Below are 22,614 nucleotides of genomic sequence, written 5' to 3'. Positions count from 1 at the left end.
TCCCAGCCCCAAAAATATAATCTTTGATCTTTGTCAATCCATTAAAATTGGGAATTCTCTCTCTTTGACATTCTTTTAAAATAACTTGAACATTTTAAACTTTAAAAATGAAAGCATATGCTTGTCTTCAAAGAACATTCTGAAACATACAAATATAATAGCTGATGCGTGACACTACTACTTTAAGGAGTGGAGCTGCATACTGTTGATTCTCTCAGTATTTTTGAGTGAAGAGAACATGTTATTGTATCTACCACCTAGACAAGATCTGAATCCATGTAAATATCAAAAACAAGATAGTACAAATAACATATAAGGCTGCCTGATCTAAATTCTCAAATGGAGAGCTCAGATAAATATCTGCCACCAACTTGTTAAGCCTTCTGAATAACTAGTTATAGGAACAAATAATCTTTCTTCATTTTTAGCAAATGAAAAGGAAAAAAAGATGGCCTGGCTAGTCATATATATCTTCACAAAATTAATATCAATGTGAAAACTGCTGATGTGTCAAACATACAATGCCAGCAGGTCCCTCTAATTTTCACTTGCAGAAGTACTAAAAGTATAAAATAACAAGAAATGGAGGAATGAGGTAACAGGATGCATTTTCTTGTCTCTTTTTCCCTAGAAGCAGTCTGAAATTCATCCAGAATCAGAAGATCTACAGTACGTGGTTACTGTCCCAAAAATCTGATCCAGCTCAAGGTGACATTTAGAAAAAGGGATTCTAAGATAATGAGGAATTTCAGTAATTTGGAATTATAATAGGTCCTAAAATCGGACTCTGAACTGCCTGTCTTCTACTCTCCTCAGCCCCCTGAAATCCCACCTATTTCTTCATTTATTTGTTCATTCATCTTTTCATGTCTGCAATTCATGAGTTTCTATTAGTTACCAGGAACTCTTCCAAAAATAGGCATCACTTCTGCCCCTAAAAGGCCTAACTCAAAGGTCTCCTTGTCTATAACTTCTACTTGACCCCTCTCCTCATTAAGTCCTCTCACTATATTAAAATAAATTTCTCTTTTTTGTGGGTTTCCATACCTTTTTGTTCATGATTCCATTTTTTATGGCATTTATCACAAGATACAAAGTGCTGGAAGTATGTGATATCCTTGAAGACTGAGCTGTCAGCATTCTCCAGCAACACTGCCATACCTTAATCATAAGAAAGGGATCTAGAACAAAGTTATAATCAAAAGCACAAAGTGTAAAATGAGATTACTAGCTTCTAATCCCAGCTCTAGTTGAGAAGAGGAAAGTAACCTAAGCTTTTTATACTTCAGTTACCTCATCTGTAACATGGGGATAAAACCAGTACCAGCCTCATGGGTTACTGTGAAGATTAAGTGAGTTAATACAGGAAAATAATTTCACATAGTACCTAGTATTTGCTCAGTAAGTGGTAGCTAGCATTAGTATTTATCATTATTATTATCATTAAATTAGGGTTGGGCTACAGTCAGTTGCGATTAGAACATTCCCTGCTCCCTATCTGGTGCTACAAACTAAGAACAGCTAGACTTTTTTAGGAAAACTTATTCAGGTTTTCTTTTTTTTTTTTCCACATTCCATTCCCTTCTGAGTTCACGTACAGAATGTCTTTTGAAAGCATTACTTATTAAAATAAGAAATAAAACATGAGTTTACTTAAGAAATGCCATTTGCTAATTTAGTTGGCATGTCACTATATACACAGTGTGTAATAGACTGAATTTGAGAAATTTGAAATGACAGAAGAATAAGTGTAATTTTCATAGCAGCGGCAATGACAACTATGATATATTGGCGATGGCGAGCCATCCAAATCCAACTGTAGGTTTGACCATACCATTTTCCATCAGAGTGATAACTGAACACTAACACTTTTCCTTCCACTTCTTAATCAAAGCAATGTTAGTGTAAAGAGTACTTTTTGAGAAAAATGAAGGAAGCAACATGTAGGTTATTAAACAATAAAAGGATGTCAAATTATCTTGATCAGGAATAAGTTTATGTTCCAACTAAAATGACAATGACTATTTCTTAATAAATTTTATTATTTTATTTTCTTATTTTTGAGACAGAGTTTTACTCTGTCACCCAGGCTGGAGAGCTGTGACACAATCTCAGCTCACTGTAATATCCAGCTCCCGGGTTCAAGTGATTCTCCTGCCTCAGCCTCCTGAGTAGCTAGGACTGCAGGCATGCGCCACCACACCTGGCTAATTTTTGCATTTTTAGTAGAGTCAGGGTTTCACCATGTTGAACAGGCCGGTTTCGAACTCCTGGACTCAAGATCAGTTTGCTTTGGCCTCCCAAAGTGCTTGGGGTATACAGTGAGCCACTGCACCTGGCATAAATTTTATCTTATCATTATCTTTTATTTTGAAGGTTCTCTCTGGATTAACAAAATTATGCTGAAAACAGATGATGGTTTCAGATACAGGTTGAGGCATGAGCCATCAATGCCCCTGTGGAAAGATATACCTTACATGTCCCAGTGCAGAAAAAGATAATTATTCTTCTCCTTCCTACAAGTAACATAACTCCTAAGGGAAAAGCATCTTGGAATGAAATGATCAATCTATCACAAATCACACTATTTGGTTATGGACAGGAAAACAGAATTGGAAATGGAAGTCCACACTCAGAGTTCCAACTACCGCATTCCTTTACTGTCTGAATTACCTTAGTTCTGAATACAGAGGAGCAAAAAAAAAATGCTTACAAGAACATTTGCATTTTAAATTTCACAGATAACATTCCTATATACCATCTCATTTATTAGTCATAGCAAGATTTGTTATTCCTATTTTCCAGATGAGGAAATTGAGGGTCAGAGAAGATAAGTGAACTTACTCAAGTTCACAGAACAAGTAAGTGGCACAACCAGAAACAAAACTTCAGAATTTTTGATTCCATGTCCTGGAGAGTGTCACCTATTCCTCAAGCTGTTTTAATTTATACTGAAGACTTTGATGCTCAGGTTGTCTCCCTCCTCAACGTGAAGGAAAAAGTACAGTTTATCCTCAGTAACACCTAAGAACTTATATGTTTGTTCCCTTGAATTTTCATTTTTACTTTGGCTGGGAATGTACGCATCTTTTTATTGATTTATTTTTTCAGCAAGCATTCATTGAGCTTTGGCTATGTACCCAGTTCATGAGTCAGAATAAAGGTTACACAGAAGTTTCGGGAAAGGAATCAATCTATACATTTAATCAACATAAGCCACAAATATCTAAAAAGTGTCTCCCCCTTTTTTCTCTCATTCAAATAATTATATTATAAGCCTTCTGTCACTTTTTGATTGTTTAGAGATCAATTATCTATTTTATCAATTATTTCATTTTTATTTAATCTAAATCTCAATGATCTGAAAAGTGATTGGTATACTTCTTTGATTTTTAACATGAGTGAGCTCTGAGACTACAAGTGAATTTCAACATTGGTTTAAGCAAAACATAAATGGCATGGTTATGTTTATTAAAGAAAAATAATGATTATTATCATAACTATTATTTGTCTCCATTTTAAGATGAGAAAGATGAGGTCTAGAATTATTCAAGTTTACACAAACAGCAAGTTGAAGAATCAGGACTTGAACGAAGATGTTTTCATTAAACTAGTTAGCATTTAACTGGTAATTTCCTTGATGTAACCGGAGAATGAAAAGAGCGCTAGAATATGAAAAAGCTCAAATATAAAATATGGGCAGCCAGCCTCTTGAGGAAAATACCCATATTTCTTTATTCAAAGGGATGTCTAGAATCCACCTCATTTTTAACACTATGCAAAACATCAATACGTCAAATACATCAATTCTGCAAAATCCAGACCACGGCCATTTTTTCAAAATTAAGTGTATAAATTTTCTTTCTCCTGAAGAGATCAAGAATTTTTATATATGTCATTCATCATATGAATGATTTTTAATTAATAAAAATTTCTATCAAAGCATCATTATTCTTCACAGCATTCCTAAAGAACAAGATAGGAATTGCTATCATTTCAACTTACAAAGATGAATAAAGTACTAGAGGGCAATGGAGTTTTCCTAACTTACCTGCATATGTTAGTGTTAATGTTGTGGGGGACGTAGTAGTCATTTTCATGCTGCTGAAAAAGACATACCCAAGACTGAGCAATTTACAAAAGAAAGAGGTTTAATTGGACTTACAGTTCCAAATGGCTGAGGAGGCCTCACAATCACTGCAGAAGGCAAGGAGGAGCAAGTCACCCTTATGTGGATGGCAGCAGGCAAAGAGAGCTTGTGTTAGGGACTCAGGTCTCCTGAGAGCCATTCATTATCACAAGAACAGCACAGGAAATACCTGTCCCCATGATTCAGTCATCTCCCAGTGGGTCCCTCCCACAACACATGGGAATTATGGGAACTACAAGATGAGGTTTGGATGAAGACACAGAGCCAAACCATATAAGAGGACATTCGCTTTTTATGACCTACAAGACTGAACATCAATTTTTAAAATTAATGTTGAAGTTATTTTACTGAATCCAAACATTCTAAAAGCAGAGCTTTTCTGACTGAATGTGCATTTTGTTAACTGTATAAATTAACATTGAAAAAGTATTCCCAGGAACAACTGCTTACACCTGTAATCCCAGCTACTCAGGAAGTTGAGCTAGGGGGTTGGGGATCACTTGAAGCCAAGAGTTCGAGACAAGCACGGGCAACACAGGGAGACCCTATTTCTAAAAATAAAAGTTAAAAAAAATTAGCCTGCTGTGATGTTGGGCACCTGTAGTCCCAGCTACTCAGGAGGCTGAAGTCAGGAGGGCAGCTTGAGCCTCACAGCTCACTGTAGCCTTCAACTATGATTGCTCACTGCACTCCAGCCTGGGCGCAGACGGTAACCCTGTTACTTGAAAAAAAGGTTTTTAATAAAAAAATCTTTAAAAATGTATTTACTAAATACCTTTCAAGTGTTAAACATTAGGCTAAATGCTAGGACACAGTGATTAATACAAAAGTCACAGCAGCACTTATAATCTTGGTGCTTATAGTCTGGAACAGTATTGTCCAATAAAGATGTAATGTAATTCATGTTATTTAAAATTTTCTATAGCCACACTTAAAAAGCAAAATATTAATTTTAATACCATATTTGACCCAATATATCTAAAATATTACCATTTCAACATGTAATGAAGATAAAATTATTTTTGTAATTTTTTTTTTCAAACTAAGTCTTCAAAATCTGGTGCATATTTTAGATTCATGAAACCTCTTAATATGGAGTAACTACACTTCAAGTGCTTTATAGCCAAATGTGGCTGTTGGCATTGGTGTTGCACAATATAAATCTAAGGGAATATTTAAATAGTAAGCAAGCAATAAGATATAGCACAATAAGTGCCAGACAAGGGAATGTAGTGCAATGGCAGCACATAGGAGACCATCTCAACTAATCTGAGTAGGGTTGGAAAAAACTTTGTGAGGAAGTGGCATTTCAACTGAGCTCTAAAGGATGAGCTGAAATTAGACAGAGAAAAGGGTAGGGGTAGGGCAGGGAGATGAGAGAACAGGAAGGTCAATATTCCAGGCAAAAGGACATCCAAGGCCTGCAGGTGAATGACTATGGTGTGCTGGGAAGACTACAAGAACTTCAATATGGCTGGAACAAAGACTATTATGTGGAAAGGGGAAGATGAAAAGACAGGTAGGAGTCAGTTCATGGAGGAAGTTGCAAACCATGTAAAGGAGTTATGCTTTTATTCTAAGAAATCTATCCTTTCTAAAGTCTCTAGGCCTGTATTATATTTATGCAACTGGCAACTTCAGGCTGAAATGTGCTCATCGTCTTCACTGGAATACAACGGGGAGTAAGAGAGATGAAGATGAAGAGGCTAAAGCTAGATGACCATTTATTAGAGGTGATGAAGAATCTAGTTCTGGATTAGATGAGTCCTTTAGGCCATTTTCATCTCTTAGATTTTACAACTCCAACTCTTTAGCTAGAACATTAGAATAAACATTATGCTTAATAAAATGTGGATTTGTTATTTATGAATCACTTTTGGAGGGAACACTGTATCTAACACTGCATTTGTGTTAAGTATTTATATTAAGATTCATGGCTGGTAGTTCTGAATAGTATATGTATGAACATGTGTGGTAGTAAGAACAGTGAAATCCTACAGGTTGTTTTTGGAATTCTCTTGTAAGTTGCTTATAAATTACTGCTTTGATAATTTGCAAAGTAATTCACAATGCTTGGAAGTGCTCTGTTCCAACTTGGAGCCTTGAACCTGTCTTTTGGAACTCCCATGATATGGAAGAGTACTGGAACTGTAGTTATTTATACCAGCAAAAGGCACCAAACTTTAGATGTTACAATTTACAACTTAATCATGTGACTGACAGGATCCCACTGAGGGTGTGATTCCAAGTGTGTTGTTCTTCCTTGTCCTACTGAATTATTAGTTTTTGAAAAGCAAAGAAAGTGATTTATATTTCCATCAATATGGATTTTAATATGTGTCAGGAACTGTGCTGCATATTTCCTAGAGTGCTTGATAGTTTTGAACATATTTAGTATGAATTTATCAGAATCAGAAAACACATTTAAATATAGTCATTGCATATTATAGCTTGCCAAAATACATATTTGTTAAACAAAGATACTGCTTAGGAATTGTACTGGGTTTATAGAGTCCCCCACAATTCATGTCTACCCAGCACAATTCATTTCTACCCAGAACTTATAAATGTGATCTGACCTAGAAATAAGGTCTTTGCAGAGGATTTCAAGTTAAGATGAGGATATATTGGATCAAGTGTGGGCCCTAAATCCAACATGACTGGTGTCCTTATAAGAAGAGGGAAATCTGGGCACAAAGACAGATGCCCAGGGAGAACGCCAAGCGACTATGGAGGCAGAAACAGTGACAAGCCAAGGAACACCAAGGATTGCTGGCAACCGCCAGATGCTAGGAATAGTAAGGAAGGATTCTCTCCTAGCTCCCTTCTAACATCTTGATTTCAGACTTCAAGTATCCAAAACTGTAAAAGAATAAATTTCTGTTGCTTTAAGGCATGAAGTTTGTAGTACTTAGTAACAGCAGCCCTAGGAAACCCATACAGGAACCTGTGCCTTCCAATTACATCTCATATTTTCTTTATGTAGTACCTCTTGATTTACTGGACTTGACAGATTTAACCCTTTTCTCTGTTAAACAAATTGTGTGAGGGTTGGATTCTATTCCTTGGATTCTCTGGTACTTCTATACAGTTCTAGTCCCATCAAAAGAGCTGTGCACTTACAGCCCAGAATGTTCACTGTTATCATTATGTAATTTAATTATATATTACATAAACTGAGGAAATATGAATGCAAAAGGAAAGACAGCTGCAGTGTCCAAGAAAACTAAGTTGGAAACTTTGGAAACTCTTGTTAAAGGTGAATCACTTAAAAAAATTCAATCAAATTAGGTATGAGTGAGGCAATTGTAAAAGACTAAAATGAAATCATGAAAATCTAGACAAACTTCTCATTCAGATGGATTTGCAAATGCCTTTAAAATCTTACTTCATTATACTAAAACTATAACCAGAACTTATAGGACACATGCCATGAGTGTGGTTTGTTAAGAATGAATTTTGTGGAACTGCAATTAAAACCCAAGCATACAAATATATGTAGATTTGTATAAGTTCTACACATCTCTGCTTTTATCAAATTTTCTATTGACCATACTATCACAACTCTTGATTACAATAAAAAGGAAAGAGAATTTTCACTGTAAGTACAGGTTATTACATGATGTTTTAATTCAGTTCCCTGACTGTATTATCTATTAGTCTATAAACTTTGTAAACACAGAGGTTATATCTGATTAGCTCCTATTTTAACTTTAGTGTTTAGGATAGTGCCTATATAAAGCAGCCTCTCTCAAAATATTTTTTGAATAAATGAGCACAAAACGAAAACACATTTTTGTTTTTCCCTTTTCCAAAAAATCATACTATCATTAACAAAGTTGTATTATTACAGACTGATATTTATGATATAAAAATGGACTAATTCCAGATAACTCAGTGTTTTAATGGCACTTACTAAAATGAGGTTTTATTTACCATATATGAGTATTTTCACTTTTACTGTATCATTTCTCATAGCTCTAATATGCTTTTCATATCATAATCTTTCTGAAAGTACTTAAGTTGTTCCTATTGTGCACCTTCACATAATTTCTACTTAATGCCAAAGTGTTATTTCTGCAAGTTTACAAGGTAGGATGCACAGACAGAAAAGGTAGCTTAAAGGCAGATTCCCAGTTATGCCTCAAATTCATGAGCTTTCAAATTCTAGATTACTATTGCAAACTACTCCTCAAGCCTCAGTTTCCTTAGTAATCAGAAGAGGTTTTCTGACTAGACAATTTCTAGGATGCTCTCCAGCCCCAACCCCTCATTTTCAGCACGAATTTTAGATTTGCTTATAAATAAAAAGTATCGCTTCTCACTGCTTCTCTTTCCAGTACGGGAGACAGAAAATAATACATAGGTAAAGAATTACAGAAAGGATATGGTGGAGACATGTTAGTGAGTACGGAGTGGTTAAAGGAACACCAGACAGAAGATGACTTTAATATCAGCATGCTGGTATAAACTCTTTTTCAGGGGGGAAGAAATGAAATATTTTATGTTCATATAACCACAAGAATTCTCCTCTTAAACTTGCATAAAGAAATCTCAATAATAAGTTCGAAGGGCCCTGAGATATGTGACTTAAAAAATTAAAGGCTAGCCAACTCTTTATATTTCATTATAATAACTAGGTAGAATATAGTATTATTTAATTATATCATAAAACAATTGCTATGTGATCTGTAAATACTAAAGATCTAAATGAATTTATAATTAAGTTTTACTTTTTAAACTATAGATAATATTAAGAAAGAGACAGCCAATATCAGGTTCTATTTATAAGTTACACAAATATTCCTTTTTAAAAAACTTCTTAAAATTTACTTAAGTAATTTAATAGGAACCACTGGAAACAAATCTTAATACATTTGGTAAATAAAAATGATACAGGGTTTCAGATGGTCCAACAAGATGAAGAATTTATCATTGGAATTCTGTTAAATAACTGCAAGAGTTATATTTTTGCCTCGGAAAACTTTCATCATGGAACACAGCTGTGAAACAACTTTGGCTTCAAACAGAAAGGCTATAATAAAGCGCCTCCTAGCTAGAGTTAGGTTCAAGAGGTTTATGGTGGTGAATAGCAAAATAGCAGAAAAGATGAAATGTTTCAATAAGCCCCTCAGGCTGATTTAGTTAGCATTCACAAAGTGGAATAACCTATACATCATATACCCTTTGTTAGTAAGTTGTTTGGAATAGATATATGAGTCACTGGATTTTATTTTAGCATTTGGGCAATGCAATTCTCCTTTTGCCCACAATATTAAAACGCAGAAATGTGAAACTAAGAGAAGTAACGTCAGATCTTATACAGGGTGCTTATCAACATTGTGATGGATCAAGAAATCCTTTCACTCATCATTTCATGTTTCACCTTGGTAGGCACAAATGATAAATTATCTTGTGTAAAATAAAAATCTACTATTATACAAATTAGCAAAGTACAGTATATTTTTTAAAAAATTGTATTTGGGGGAGAGGTTTTGAAGGGGAGAAGCTTGCACAAGCAAAAGAAAGCTGACATTAAATAAAGATAGGCAAGATTCTATCCTGCATGATTTCAAGTACAAATGAATCCCTCTGGGAGTTTGGGGGATTAATGCACACATACATGTGCATGAGTGCACACACACAAATACATGCACACATGTAAATATAATTTTTTCTCTTAGACACTGTTGAGAATTAATGAGGCTACCTGCAACGATGCTGGCAAGCTGCTGGGTTCTGGTGATGGGGTAGATGCTGCGTGCCTGAACAATGGCTGAAGCAATTTTCTTGGCATGCTTCTCCTCCCCATATGTTCTTAGGATAGATGCAAGTGCCGGTTGATCTAAAGCATTCACAACATCAGCAGCAGTGGGCATGTCAGGGTACCTACGCACAAGAAGAGCCAATTAGTTCACTGACATCAGTTTTCATTGAGAAGAAGTGAAACTTCAGAGTACTGAGACATAAAGTCAGACATATACACATGGTCTAGGAGAACTGAGGTTTTAAAGTCAGAGACTGAAACACTAAACAAATGAAATAGACTTTCTATTTCAAATACCCATCATTATGGCAAGTGGTGATGGTTTGTAACATTCATCAAGGTCAAGGCAGCAGGAAGTTAAAATATTATAATAACCTTAAACTTGTAATTCACAAAGAAATGTTTATTGTTCGTGTGTATTTTTCTCGAACTAAAACACTGAAAAATGGTTAGATTTAAGTTGTTCAAAATTTAAATTACTGCTTGAATGTTTTTTTCAGTATAGAAGATACAAGGTTTGCTGATGATATTTAAACAAGTCTGAATCTCAATAACTTGACTAAATCTGAGGCTGTAAAATATCTGATTACCTGTGGAGACACAAATTAAACTTAGAAAATCTATTAAAAAAAAAGATACTGCTGGTCAGTTTCCCTCACAAAAACTCATACAACCTTAATGGCAATAATGCATATTATTCAAACGTTTAACAATATTTGGTCATTCATCCATAACAAAGGTCACCACATGACAAAATCAGGTAATCAATAAGCAGTATTGAACAAGCCTAGATAGTAATTTTAGGTGGAGGAGGAATAAAAGTTACCAACCTCTGGTCAAATAGAATAAATTATAGTCAGAAACAGCATTTACTCTGTTCAGACCATTCCTGTTTACCTTAGGGAAATGGGCCAAAGAATTCTAAGTGATGAGCTAATTGTGACCTTACATATTAGAAAAATAGCTTTGCTAATGGTGCAGTTACTGCTCTTACAGTTAAGATGTTGGATTGATTGTTGGTAACATACTGTGAGGATCTGTAAGTAACAACAGTATGGTAGCTTTAAGAACTGAGGGTCCAACCAGAGTGGGGTTGCCAAGAAACACCTGAAACTCCCCTTAAAAATACTAAAATATACATTGTTAACATGCCTAGTGCCTCCAGGAGAAAATCTTTTTGCTGTCTTTGGCTTGTCCCTAGATTTGTCATGACTTTCATCTCTTCTTATGTCTCTTTGTCTCTTTTTTTCATCCATAGCTTGTTTTTCAGATTTTCTTTTTTTTTTTTTTTTTTTTTTTTGAGATGGAGTTTCACTCTTGTTGCTCAGGCTGGAGTGCAATGGTGGATCTTGGCTCATTGCAACTTCCGCTTCCTGGGTTCAAGCGATTCTCCTGCCTCAGCCTCCTGAATAGCTTACAATAATCGTTTTTATGTCAGTCTGCCATTAAACTCACAGAACAATGAATGTCTTATAAGGTAGCCCTATTTCTATCTCAGTATGCTTTGCTTCTTCAGCTTTCAGGATGAAGATCTGGTCTTTGGAGTTCAACTGATCTGGATTAGAATCCTGGCCTTTCTACTCATATTGAGTAAGATTTTTAATCTATTAGAGCCTCAATTTTTAACCTGTGAAATGAAAGTAACAATTATTAACTCACAGAATGGTTTGGATAATTATTGGTGCACACAATTGTAAAACAGAAATATAATGCCTACAATATAAAAGATGCTCAATGCATGCCACTGTCCTTTAGATCTTCCCCATTCATAAATTTGCAAAGCATAATTTGTGGCTTAAATGACAAAATCCCTGCTAAACCTGACCTATTTGTGAATTCAACTGCTCAAACCACTGAATGAATGAATGAGTATCTGAATGAACTGTGTTAATGACGTGAAATTTAGAAATTTATCTATGGGATACAGTCCAGTTTTATCAAGAGAATTTTATGATGAGTATAGATGTACTTAGCAGTTTTTAATGACATTTTTCTATCTTTAAGTAAGAAAATTAAAAAGCATTTTGTTCAACACACATAATTTTACTTTAAACAAGTAATTTCAATACACATAATTTTATTTTACTCTTATATTAACAATGATTGATGGTGTAGAAGTTTCCATAGTGCTACAGTGCAAAAGGTGCAACACTGGAAGGTTTGGCAGGCTGCTAGGCAGCTTCAGAATAGGCATTCAGGTGGTAAACGAGTCAAGACCCAAGAGCTGCCCCCCAACTAATAGATTTGATCTTGTCAGTCCTCCAGAGTTCACTGACTTACAGTGACTAAACTTAGAAAGAAAATATAAACACAAGTGATAATTACCTTCTAGTGAAGACTATAACTGCCAACAGAATTAGACTCTCAAATTCTTGAAGCTATGAATTTCTTTCTATGGCTTCTACATGAGAAACCTTACTATAATCTGAAAGCTGCTGTTGAAATTAGAATCAGCAAAGAATAAATTATGTTTTTTAAGACTCCAGTGTTAAATGACAACTGGTTAAGGAAGCCTCTTGCATCCATCTTCATCACAGGGATAATCTCCCTTCAGGAACTAAGAGGCCATATTTTTTGGCCTGGATTAGCCAAGGCAAACATATACCACTTGGATTAGCATTGCACGTGTTTGAATATATGACTTTTCTTCTTCAATGAATTCATGTGAATCAACTCCCCCTTTTCAAATGTTAACTACTTTCTTAGAGCTGTTAAAATCTTTAAGTTAACAGTCTATACCATCTACCCGAAAGCCATTCAACATTTTAAGATCTATTTACTCAATTCTAATTTCATCCATTAGGTATTAATTTAAGAGTTTAATTCTCAGTGTCAACGTTATTTTCAAGCTCTTGGGAAAACCACAGGGACCCTGATTCACAAACTACAATTTGCTGGTAAGTCTTTAAATTAACAGTATGGGATTTACTACTAGTAACTAGAAGTTTGGTTCATTGTATTTCAGAAATTGGCTTGATGTTTTATTACCTCTGCACAACCACCTCCATCTCCACACATGAGACTATATTTCACGTTTACTATTAGTTAGTTGTTTTTAAAGGATTTTTACTATTTTCTTTTATCATTACATTCTTCATTCTGTGAATGCCAACAACATGTGCAAAAGAAGGTATAACATTTAGGAACAACAGAGTCCCAACAAATATAGGTCACAAGCCAAGTTAACAGGTTGTATCACAACATAGGGGAAAAGGCTATATGTGAATAATTACAACAAAACAAAGCAGTTTGTGGTGGGGCATGATATGAGAGAGAAAAACCACAGTTAAGTTTTACAGGTATAGGCTGTCCATTCCCTAGGTCAGTATTGAGAATAGACACAGGTCCTAATCTAAGCTTTTAACATTAATTTAGACAATTAATATAAAGAAATTGTTGGCCGGTAATGGTGGCTCAGGCCTATAATCCCAGCACTTTGGGAGGCTGAGGCAGGTGGATCACATGAAGTCAGGAGTTCGAGACCAACCTGGACAATATGATGAAAATCCGTCTCTACTAATACAGAAATAATTAGCCAGGCATGGTGGTACATGTCTGTAATCTCAGCTACTCAGGAGGCTGAGGCATGAGAATGGTTTAAACTCGGGAGGTGGAGGTTGCAGTGAGTTGAGATCATGCCACTGCACTCCAGCCTGGGTGACAGAATGAGACTCTGTCTCAAAAAAAATAAAGAAAGAAAGAAAGAAAATAATTTTTTCTATATTTTCCTAGAATATGATCATTTTTGTGTTATTTAATCTATTTGAATAATGGAGAATAAATGTTGGTATTTCCAGGAAGAGGAGGTGTAGAGGATATCTTATTATAGTACTGTGTTTGATATCATATCATAAATTACAGTTTTTCTGGAGAAGGTTCAAACAAAGTGATTGTATAAGACAAGACAAAACATACTTACTGACTCTAAGATCTTGCCTTTTTTTTTTTTGTATTCTAAAAGAGGATGCCTTAAATATATATAGTTCTTTTTGCTTCTCACAAGAGGCATAGTTGGGCATAAATAAAAATGAAATCGTTATTGCAGTATCGTGCTATTTACTGATACTGGTTAACACTCTAAAACCCATATTGCATAAGTAAAAAAGATAATCAGTATGAAAGTTATACTCTTCACTATTTTGTGTAAATGCAGTAATTGTTTTTCTTTAAAAATCCTAAATCCAGAGAAATACTGATGTGTATAATGAGTATCAAACAAACTGATTTATTATGTATTGGTAGTTTTAGGTGTAGGCATGTAATGGAAATTCTGTAGTCTTAAAAAAAATAAATTCAGAGTGTTTTTGACAAATTGATTTCTTGTTGTGAGAAGAAGTGCTTTATGAATACTCACCTGCCACCATCCATTCTCATGTCCAAGGGGCCGTCTTTCCGAAGGGAAAAACCTCTTTCAGGAGTATCAAGTTGCATGGAGGAACACCCAAGATCCATAAGAACTCCATCAAAAGTTCCTGGCTGCACCCCAGCTTTCATTAATAAGGCTTCTGCCTGGCTGAACTGGCCCAGCATAGCTCGGATTTGTTTACTGTGAGTAAACCCAGGAGATAGAGAAAACACTTCTGTCAGATAAAAGTCTTTCTAAAGTCTATGATCAATGGAAGGGAGCACATTCTATTATTACATTATTTAACTAATATATATTTACCGAGTGCTTAGTGTTGTATAAAGACATGGATATGGAAACCATACATCTTCGGTCTCAAACACCAGAGCTGGTTTAATGGAATTTTATTACTGCTGATAAACACAATTTATTGTATATCTTTGTGAAGGGATACAATATATTCATAAGTTAGAAAAATTCCTTTGTCAAACCAGGTCTTTCATATTTTCTTAAAAAATTCTTACATCTATGGGTAAAGAAAGAAGCATATGTCATTCTATCAAAAAAATAACAAGTAAGCCAATTTAAATACAGTAAATAATATAATATAAATCATAAAAAAGATGTCAAATATGTTCAAACCAATGATTTTAGCTTTCTCCATGTTTTTCCTATAATTTAGAATATGGTGCTATGCAGCTATAAACTTGAAGAATGAAACTATGACTAAAATAAATGACTTCTTGCAGAAGGGATTATCTCTCAGCAGGGATTCTGAAGTGAATGGAGCATTCAGAACCAACAGACAGGCAGGAGTTGGGATCACCTCGCAGCTATACTAATTTTTCCTACATATAGTGAGATGCTGCCTTCAGGGTTCTTTAGAAGCCTTAAGGCAACTAGCATGAATTTTGGAAGGTGAATGAGAAGAGAAAATTGGGCAATACTCTCAAGACGTCATTCCCTCTGTCTTAAGGTGGGTAGAGTGAGTTTGGATTTCAACAATGTTGGATAATTTACATTTATGATATTTACTTATATGTATATTGTTTAAGGTGAACTTCACAGCTCAATAGTAATTTTTAAATAAAATTCCAATGGAGAAAGTAACTGAATATCTGCTATGGGTCAGGCATGATGTTATTTGGAGTGTACATAAAGATTAATAAAGCATGACTTTCTGTGCTTTGAGCTGAGAGGAAAAGATGTACAAACAGTTTACAAAATACTCTGATGGGTGCCACTAACAGAATGATGAACAAATTGCCCTGTTCTTATTTGGAAAATAAAAATGCTAATACTAGCACTGGAAACACAGAAATAACAGAATCTTGCTATTGAAAGGCAACTCACAAGTCAATTATTACTATCACATAATTGATATTTGAATTTTTCCCCAATCCAACATCACTGCTGGGTGAGTGGACAGAAAGGAAAGTCATTGTTTTAACTACCTCCTGCATATACCATTAGTGAGAGAGGGCTTCCCATTCTAAGTTTGTGAAGAGGGGCAAACACAGGATTTCATTTGACCCAACACTGGCCAGATGAAACAAAAGTTTGTTTTATTTTATTATTTTTTTAAAATTTTATTTAACTTTTAAGTTCAGGGGTACATGTGCAAGTTTGTTATATAGGTAAACCTGTATCATGGGGGTTTGTTGTACAGGTTATTTCATTACCCAGGTATTAAGCCTAGTATCCATTAGTCATTTTTCCTGATCCTCTCCTTCCTCCCACCCTCTCCACTCTGGCAGGCACCAGTGTGTGTTATTCCCCTCTATGTGTCCATGTGTGGTCATCATTTAGTTCTCACTTAAAACCACGAGCATGTGGTATTTGGTTTTCTGTTCCTGCATGAGTTTGTTAAGGATAATGGCCTACAGCTCCATCCATGTTCCTGCAAAGGACATGTTCTCATTCTGTTTTATGGCTGCTTAGTATTGCATGGTGTAGATGTACCACATTTCTTTATCCAGTCTACCACTGATGGACATTTAGGTCGATTCCATGTATTTGTCATTGTGAATAATGCTGCAACGAACATACGTGCACACGTGTTTTTATAATACAACAAGTTACACTTCTTTGGGTATATACCCAGTGGTGGGATTGCTGGGTTGAATGGTATTTCTGACTTTAGGTCTTTGAGGAATCATTACACTGTCTTCCACAATAGTTGACCTAATTTACACTTCCACTAACAGTGTATAAGCATTCCTTTTTCTCTGCAACCTCGCCAGCATCTGTTATTCTTTGACTTTTAAATAATAGCCATTCTGAATGGTGTGAGGTGGTATGTCACTTGTGGTTTTGATTTGCATTTCTCTAACGATCAGTGATGTTGAGTTTTTTTCCACACGGTTTATTGGCTGCATGCAAGTCTTCTGAGTCAAAAGTTTATTAATCACATATATTCCCCTCCCAGCCAAAGGGAAGAAGCCATTACTTGCCATACAGGGTCACATAGGGGTTGCACTCAGGAAGAGAGTGGAAAATCAGGGGCTGTGAGAAGCAGATTTTAAGAGGTTGGGTTGCCCCCTGGTTCCCAGAATAATGTGATTGGTTTGTTTGGATAATCCCTTGAGCTGGCAGGAATTGAACCTGCTAATGAGGGATAAGCAAAAATTATGCCTGATCCCTTTGATAGAAAGGATTGTTTGGCTAGGTAACCTTATCTGCAACAATATAGTGGGGAGAGGAACTTGTGGCTAGGCTATTTGAGAAAAAATTAATTTCTTTATATATATTAAAAACATAAATTATAGCTCCTTCCACACCATCACAATGGTGCACATGGGTGTCCTGGCTGATGCTCTCAAGAGCATCAACAATGCCAGACAGAGACGCAAATGCCAGGTTCTTATTAGGCTGAGTTCCAAAGTTATTGTCCGGTTTCTCACTGTGATGATGAAGCATGATTACATTGGCAAATTTGAAATCACTGATGATCACAATGCTGGGAAAATTGTTGTGAACCTCACAGGCAGGCTAAACAAGTGTGAGGTGATCCCTCATCACTAAACAAGTGTGGAGTGATCAGCCACAGATTTGATGTACAACTCAAAGATCTAGAAAAATGGCAGAATAATCTGCTTCCATCCTGCCAGTTTGGTTCCATTGTAATGACAACCTCAGCTGGCCTCATGGACCATGATGAAGCAAGAAGAAAACAGAGGAAAATCCTGGGATTCTTTTTCTAGACATGTAATACATATTTACAAATAAAATGCCTTATGAACACACACACACACACACACATGCATTGTCTCTCTCTCTATATATATATACACACACATATATGTTTACACATACATATACACATATATGTGTGTGTATATATATACATATAAAATGTGGAGAGTACATATATATGCACACACACATATATACATAGTGTGTGTGTGTGTGTGTGCGTACATACTGCTGGTTCTGGAGAATACTGATAGACATAATATCTCAGGTACTATTTGATATTAATATAAGAGTAAAATAAAATTATACCTGTTTTCTAGTGAACTCCACTTAAGCAAAACACTACTTTCCCCAAAAGTTAAGGAACACATAATAACTGGGCCTTAATCTGGGGTCTTACACCACAGTCCTTAGTTCACATTTGAACATTTTCAGTAACAGGAATTCACTACTGTTTTGTTAAACAGTTCTTTTTTACTTGATAGCTATTTTATTGCTACTTGTATAACTTTTGTCCCTAGTATTCCCCTATGTCAAGCAAGTTGAAAACCTATTCCCCAGAGCAGCTGTTCATACATGTACTGTTAGCTACTGTAAAGGATATTTGTTAGCTACCTTAGTTTCCAATCTGTCAATTCCAAAAGGAACTCATAATTTCAGTTAAATATTTTGAGAAAGATTGATCATATCCATGATAGTTTATACATCAACTTGGCTAAGCTTTCATGCCCAGTTATTTAATCAGACCCTAATTTATGTGTTGCTGTGAAGGTATTTTGTAAATATGTGTAATATCTACAATCAGCCGACTTTAATTAAAGGCAATTATCCTTAATAATGTAGATATGCCTCATCCGATCAGCTGAAAGCCCTGACGTTTCCCAGAGGAAGAAGAAAATTCTGCCTGAAGACCACGACATCAGCTTCTACCAGATAGTTTCCAGCCTGCTGGACTGTCCTACAGATTTCACATATGTCAGACTCTGCAATCAGGTGAGTCAACTCCTTGAAATAAATTTCTTCATGTAATAAGATATCATAATATATATGTGTGTGTGATACATATGCATTTATCTACTTCCTATTGATTCTGTTTCTCCTAGTAGTCTGACAGATACAATATCTCTACTCAAGAGGTAGATTTTTTATTAGCTACACTACTTTGTGTACATTATCCGAATGGCCCACTATAATTGGTTCAGAAATTGGCACAAGTCACAACTCTGGCCAGTGAGATATAAGAGATACTTCCTGGGGTCAGGGGAAAGAAGATTCTTCTTTTTTCCATCAAGCTACTGGGGAAAGAAGGTTTTTCTAACACTTACTTGATATGAAAGAAGCAGCACATAGCTCTGATGACTGCGAGTAAACCAGCAGCTAAATTGCCCCAAGGAAGGAGACAGTGGCAGCCAATTTTGGCCAACATTATAGAAAGCAAAGTAGAGAGAAAGATTAACCAGGCCACTGAATTGAGCCTCACCTAAAATACAACATACTCCTGAAGTTTTAAGTCATAAGAACCCATAAATTATCTTTGTTGCTGAAAACAGTTTGATGGGTTATTATTTTACTTGTAATTAAAAACATGCTAAGTACTATAGCTCTCAAGTTCTTTAAGTCTTCTTTACTCCAAACCAGGGGTGTACAATCTTTTGGCTTCCCTGGGCCACTGGAAGACGAAGAATTGTCTTGGGTCACATATACAATACACTAAGACTAAGGATAATTCATGAGCTAAAAAAAAAATCACAAAAAATCTCATAATGTGTTAAGAAAGTTTATAAATTTGTGTTAGGCCACATTCAAAGCCATCCTGGGCTGCATGTGGCCCCTGGGCTGCAGGTTGGACAAGTTTGCTTTTTTTTGTTTTGTTTTTGTTTTTGTTTTTATTATACTTTAAGTTCTAGGGTACATGTGCATAACGTGCAGGTTTGTTACATATGTATACTTGTGCCATGTTGGTGTGCTGCACCCATCAACTCGTCAGCACCCATCAACTCGTCATTTACATCACGTGCGTTAGTCCATTCTCATACTGCTATAAAGAACTGCTCAAGCCTGGGTAATTTATAAAGGAAAGAGATTTAGTTGACTCACAGTTCTCCTGATTGTAACGAAACTTATAATTATGGTGGAAGGCAAAGGGGAAGCAGGCACCTTCTTCACAGGGTGGGAGGGAGGATGGAGTGAGTACAAGCCAGGGAAATGCCAGATGCTTATAAAACCATCAGATCTTGTGAGAGCTCACTCACTATCACCAGAACAGCATGGGGGAAACTGCCTACAAGACCGGATTCCTTCACCTGGTCCTGCCCTTGCCAAATGGAGATTATGGAGATTACAATTTGAGGTGAGATTTGGATGGGGACATAGAGCCAAACCACATCACCATGTATATTTTGTTTCTTTAGATATACCCTGTAAAAAAAAAATCTTCTCCATGCTGGCTGCTCTTTTCTGAATGTGTTCCAGTCTGCCTATGTCCCTAGATCTGAATTCCATAATGATCAGCAAGAATAAAGTAAATTCTTGCTCCCCTTGTTCTAGTTATATTAATAGAGCTCAAGATGAAATTAGTTTTAGAATTTATTTGACACTGTTGACTTACACTGCCTAAATCCCTTTAGTCTTTTTCATGTACACTGCTGCTAAGCCTATTTCCTCCATACTGTACTTGGGCAGTTTTGCTATTTTTTTAATGTAAGTACAATTTTTGGCTTATGCATTTTCTACAGTCCTTTTAGGATTCACAGATTATCTTCAACTACAAAAATCTTCTTCATACTGCAGCAAAAGCCTATAACAAATCACTACTGTCCAGTCTTAATTCCTTAGACATTATAGCTATTATCCTGCTTACAGCTAATGTACTTGTAAAATAAACATAAGATCTTATAGAGGATGTTTGCATTCTTGGATGTCCTCAAGCTTAGCTGTTTAACAGAAAATATTCATATAGTTTCATAACTCACTATGAGTAAATAACGAAGTTGTAATAATCATTGTGGTACAAAGCTCAACATTATAATGTACAAGTACGAAAGTATAAAAAAAAGTTATGTACCACCACAAAATAAATGTGTTTAAGACAGTTTTCTGATGCTATATCAGTTATGTGTTCCTAGAATTGAATTGTTCTCAGAGTAAAGGAAACATCCATGAAGTTTGCTGACCAGTTGTTAAAAAGTCAGCCACAACTTTAGACTCTGCTCTTTATCTCATATATGCAATTATGTTAAGGCTAATTTTCCTAGATAGGCAGATTACATGCCCATTTTTCCCTCACTCACTCCCCTTCCATTGCTCTCTTCTTTCTTTTACTTCTTCCTTTCCTCCATTCTTCATTTTTCCTTTCAAGCTTTAATTTTCAGTATTTTTGCACGTGCATTTAACAAGTGTTAAAAGTAACAGAAAAGTATCATCCTATGTTCTCCAGGATGTAAGCAGAATGTTGCTTGTGATCCAGAACACCTGCTAAATGAGAAAGCTTTCTCAATCCAACCCCAATAAAAGTAAAGGGACGCAGCAGTAGAATGCAAACAATATCTTGGTTGTAGGCAGCCATTTCTGAGGTTCTCTGACTATAATAAGTATTGCTAATCCCGACACTGGCAAGTCATTTCCACTGGTAGTACAAGTTATGAATCTCTTTTGCTATAAATGACTAAGGTGCTCTAGTATATATCTAAGACTGGTGATGTAAGAATGGCTACCACTCACTGTGTACTTATTAGAATTGAACATGGAACATGGAACTTCATCATTCTTCTAATGGCATACAATCTAATAAGAGGAGTTAAGAACAAATAGCTTCACAAATTATAAAGTCAATCCACTCACAAGGTTGAGCATCCTTTAGTTAATAAGTGCTCATCCATCTTGGCTACAGAAATCCAAAATTCCCATGGTTTCTAAGGTGCTTGATATAAAAGGGTACTTTTGCTGTCCAGGAATAAATAATTTTGTTTCACGGACAGAAGACTTACTTATGTAGAATCAGAGCTACTGGATAAAGCAATTTAAAAATATAAAATCTGTTCCCAAATTTTCAAGAAAAACTTTGAATTTGGTACTAACTTTCTGAGAGAGCACAGGAAGAAAAACATCTATTATGTTTATCCTACTAGGATGTAACACTCTTCCAGCCTAACCAATAGTATTAAATAAAGGCTTTAAGTAATTATATATCTTTAATCTCACATACAGTAATGAATACTAATATAATATGCAAACAAATGTAGAATGCAGACATACTCAACTGACAAAAACATAAAAATGGTCCATGAAAATAATTAATAATGATGGTCACGATTCTCTCTGGATCACTTAATTTTTGCTATGTAACAAACTACCCTAAAATTTAGTAGCTTCTGATTCTATGGGTCAGCAATCTAAGTTGGGCTCAGCTTGGTGATTCTTTTGACAGTGAGTTGACTGAGGTCTAGTTGGTTCCACATGGCCTCACTTACACATCGGGAAGTTGGTTGGGGTAAAGATGATGACTGGACCATATGTCTCCAGCATTTAGCAGGTTAACCCAAGTTTTTCCAAAAAAAGAATGTTCTTGTTTCAAAAGTAGCAATGCAGGGCAATTCCAACGCACAAGAACTTCTAAAGTTTCTGACTGTGCCCTGTTTTCGAATATACTATTAGCCAAGGCAAGTCAAATAGCTCAGTTTAGATTCAAGGGCTATAGTAACAAACTTCACCTCTTGATGGAAAGCATTGATGGACAACATGAAAGGAATGCATACAGAAAACAGACAAATTCTAGGAAGCATTTTTGTAAACAATATATCATACTCTTTTCATATTTAGCAGTTAATTTGTAATTAGGAAGGAGAAAGTGTACTTTTTTTCCTCTAATCTAGATTCGCTTCTGCTGATTGAGACTTTTTATTGTTATTGTTATAAGGTAGCTTCTTTTTAAAAGCATTAAGAGAAACATACAGTGTTGGTTGGTGATTGACAGTACAACTCATAAGTAGACTTAAGGGCAAGGTTCCAGTGCCAGAAATATAAATCTGGGTAGAAACAAAACAGAAGTCTGTGGCAAAGGGATCTGTCAAAGTCGAATACGTGATAATCTGGGAGAGAGCAGTATGTTAGCAGCAAGGGTTCTATAAGAAGATAATGTGTATAGACCTAGTCATGTTA

General features: G+C 35.6%; 1 protein-coding gene across 6 annotated transcripts in view; it reads right to left on the bottom strand.

Annotated features, from left to right (window-relative positions):
• The window catches only part of METTL15 (methyltransferase like 15), a 465,972-nt gene that overhangs the window by 240,024 nt on the left and 203,334 nt on the right, over nucleotides 1–22,614 (bottom strand). For all 6 annotated transcript variants that reach the window (XR_004053697.1, XM_030918505.1, XM_030918506.1 and 3 more), the window contains exons 5-6: nucleotides 14,272–14,463; nucleotides 9,861–10,039 (exon numbers count right to left, since the gene is read on the bottom strand). Coding sequence is in view for 5 of the 6 variants with exons in the window: in XM_030918505.1 (XP_030774365.1) it covers nucleotides 9,861–10,039; nucleotides 14,272–14,463 (371 nt within the window). In the remaining variant the exon portion in view is untranslated. The remainder of the gene's footprint in view (nucleotides 1–9,860; nucleotides 10,040–14,271; nucleotides 14,464–22,614) is intronic.

The sequence above is a fragment of the Rhinopithecus roxellana genome, chromosome 15 (assembly GCF_007565055.1).
Source record: "Rhinopithecus roxellana isolate Shanxi Qingling chromosome 15, ASM756505v1, whole genome shotgun sequence".
In the NCBI taxonomy this organism is placed as follows: Eukaryota; Metazoa; Chordata; class Mammalia; order Primates; family Cercopithecidae; genus Rhinopithecus; species Rhinopithecus roxellana.
This window is presented reverse-complemented; position numbering and strand designations above follow the sequence as displayed.